The sequence below is a fragment of the Corvus brachyrhynchos genome, unplaced genomic scaffold, assembly GCF_000691975.1.
Source record: "Corvus brachyrhynchos isolate BGI_N302 unplaced genomic scaffold, ASM69197v1 scaffold47, whole genome shotgun sequence".
NCBI classification, from domain to species: domain Eukaryota; kingdom Metazoa; phylum Chordata; class Aves; order Passeriformes; family Corvidae; genus Corvus; species Corvus brachyrhynchos.
In genome coordinates, this window is record NW_008239292.1 from 697035 (window position 1) to 698212 (window position 1178).

The 1178-nt window shown below is 65.4% G+C and overlaps 1 protein-coding gene across 1 annotated transcript in view; it reads right to left on the reverse strand.

Moving 5' to 3' along the window:
- Nucleotides 1–679, reverse strand: part of G6PC3 (glucose-6-phosphatase catalytic subunit 3) — a 1863-nt gene extending 1184 nt beyond the window's left edge. The window contains exons 1-2 of the mRNA XM_017740573.1: nucleotides 408–679; nucleotides 7–81 (exon numbers count right to left, since the gene is read on the reverse strand). Of these exons, the coding sequence (XP_017596062.1) occupies nucleotides 7–81; nucleotides 408–625 (293 nt within the window). The 5' untranslated portion in view covers nucleotides 626–679. The remainder of the gene's footprint in view (nucleotides 1–6; nucleotides 82–407) is intronic.
- Between the last annotated feature and the right edge of the window lie 499 nt (nucleotides 680–1178).

The window sequence follows — 1178 nt, forward strand, 5'->3', positions numbered from 1 at the left end:
AGCGCGCGCAGCGGGAGCTGCTCCCGGCTGGAGAGCCCCGACTCGTGGATCCACCAGTACGGGCGCTCCCCGAACAGGAACCTGCGGGCACGGAAAGCAGGGAGCAGTGGGACAGACAGACAGCCCAGCGAGCCGGGAGGGCGGGAGTCAGGCATGGAGGTGGCAGCAGGAGGGCAGGATCCCTGCTGCTCATCCCGGGATTTCCAGGGATGAAGCCGGGGCAGGAGGGCAGGATCCCTGCCAGTCCCTGTGCCTCCCGGCGGCGTTTCTCTGCCAGGAATTCCTGGCAGATGCTCGGGGCAGCTCGGGTGACCCTGCGGAATGCCACAGGCACGGAGTCCCTGCCCGGAATTCCACAGGCAGGGACCAGGGAGTGTCCCAGTGCCCCCCCCATGTCCTCCCCTCACCATTTGAGGACCACGTTGAGCCACTCGGCCACGAGGGCGATCCAGAGAACCATCACGGACACGTGGTCATCCAGCCCGCGGGCCAGCGGGAAGCAGACGGTGTAGATGGAATTGGGATCCAAGTGGGAGGTCAGGAAGAGCCAGAACTGCTCCAGCCAGGGCGGCCCGGCCTGCAGGGCCACGGCCACGCGGATCCCGGCCTCGTGCAGGGCATCCATGGCGCTGGGCTGGGACACGGGAGGGAGATCAGCCCCGGCACAGATCCCCTCGGGAATCCCTTGGGAACGGGGTAGGAGGTGGCTGAATCCTTAGGAATTCATTGGGAAGGGGTGGGAGGTGGCCAGATCCCAAGGGGTGCCTTGGCACTGATTCAGGGAATTGTTCACCACTCAAAGTTTGCCCACAAATGACTCCCAAATTACTGCCCGGGGGGGTCCCAGCAGAGCAGACCTGTGGCTCTGGGATGGGGGCCAGGGCAGGATCCCGGGGGATTGGTGTAGGATTTGCTGGAGCAGCTGTGATGCTCCGAAGAGCCACCACCTCCCTGGGGCTTCCCCTTGGAAGCTTCCCTGGCTCTCCCTGTGGTGATTCTGCAGAAGGCCTGGGGTCTCCCTGGAGTCTTCCCTGGAGCCAACCTGGGTATTCTTTGGCGTTTCCCTGGGGTCTCCCTAAAGCGGGTCCTGGGCCTCCCTGGGGTCCTTCTGGGCCTCCCTGAGCTCTCAGGCCCGAGGCCTCCCTGGGGTCTCCCTACACCAGACCCGCGGCCTCCCC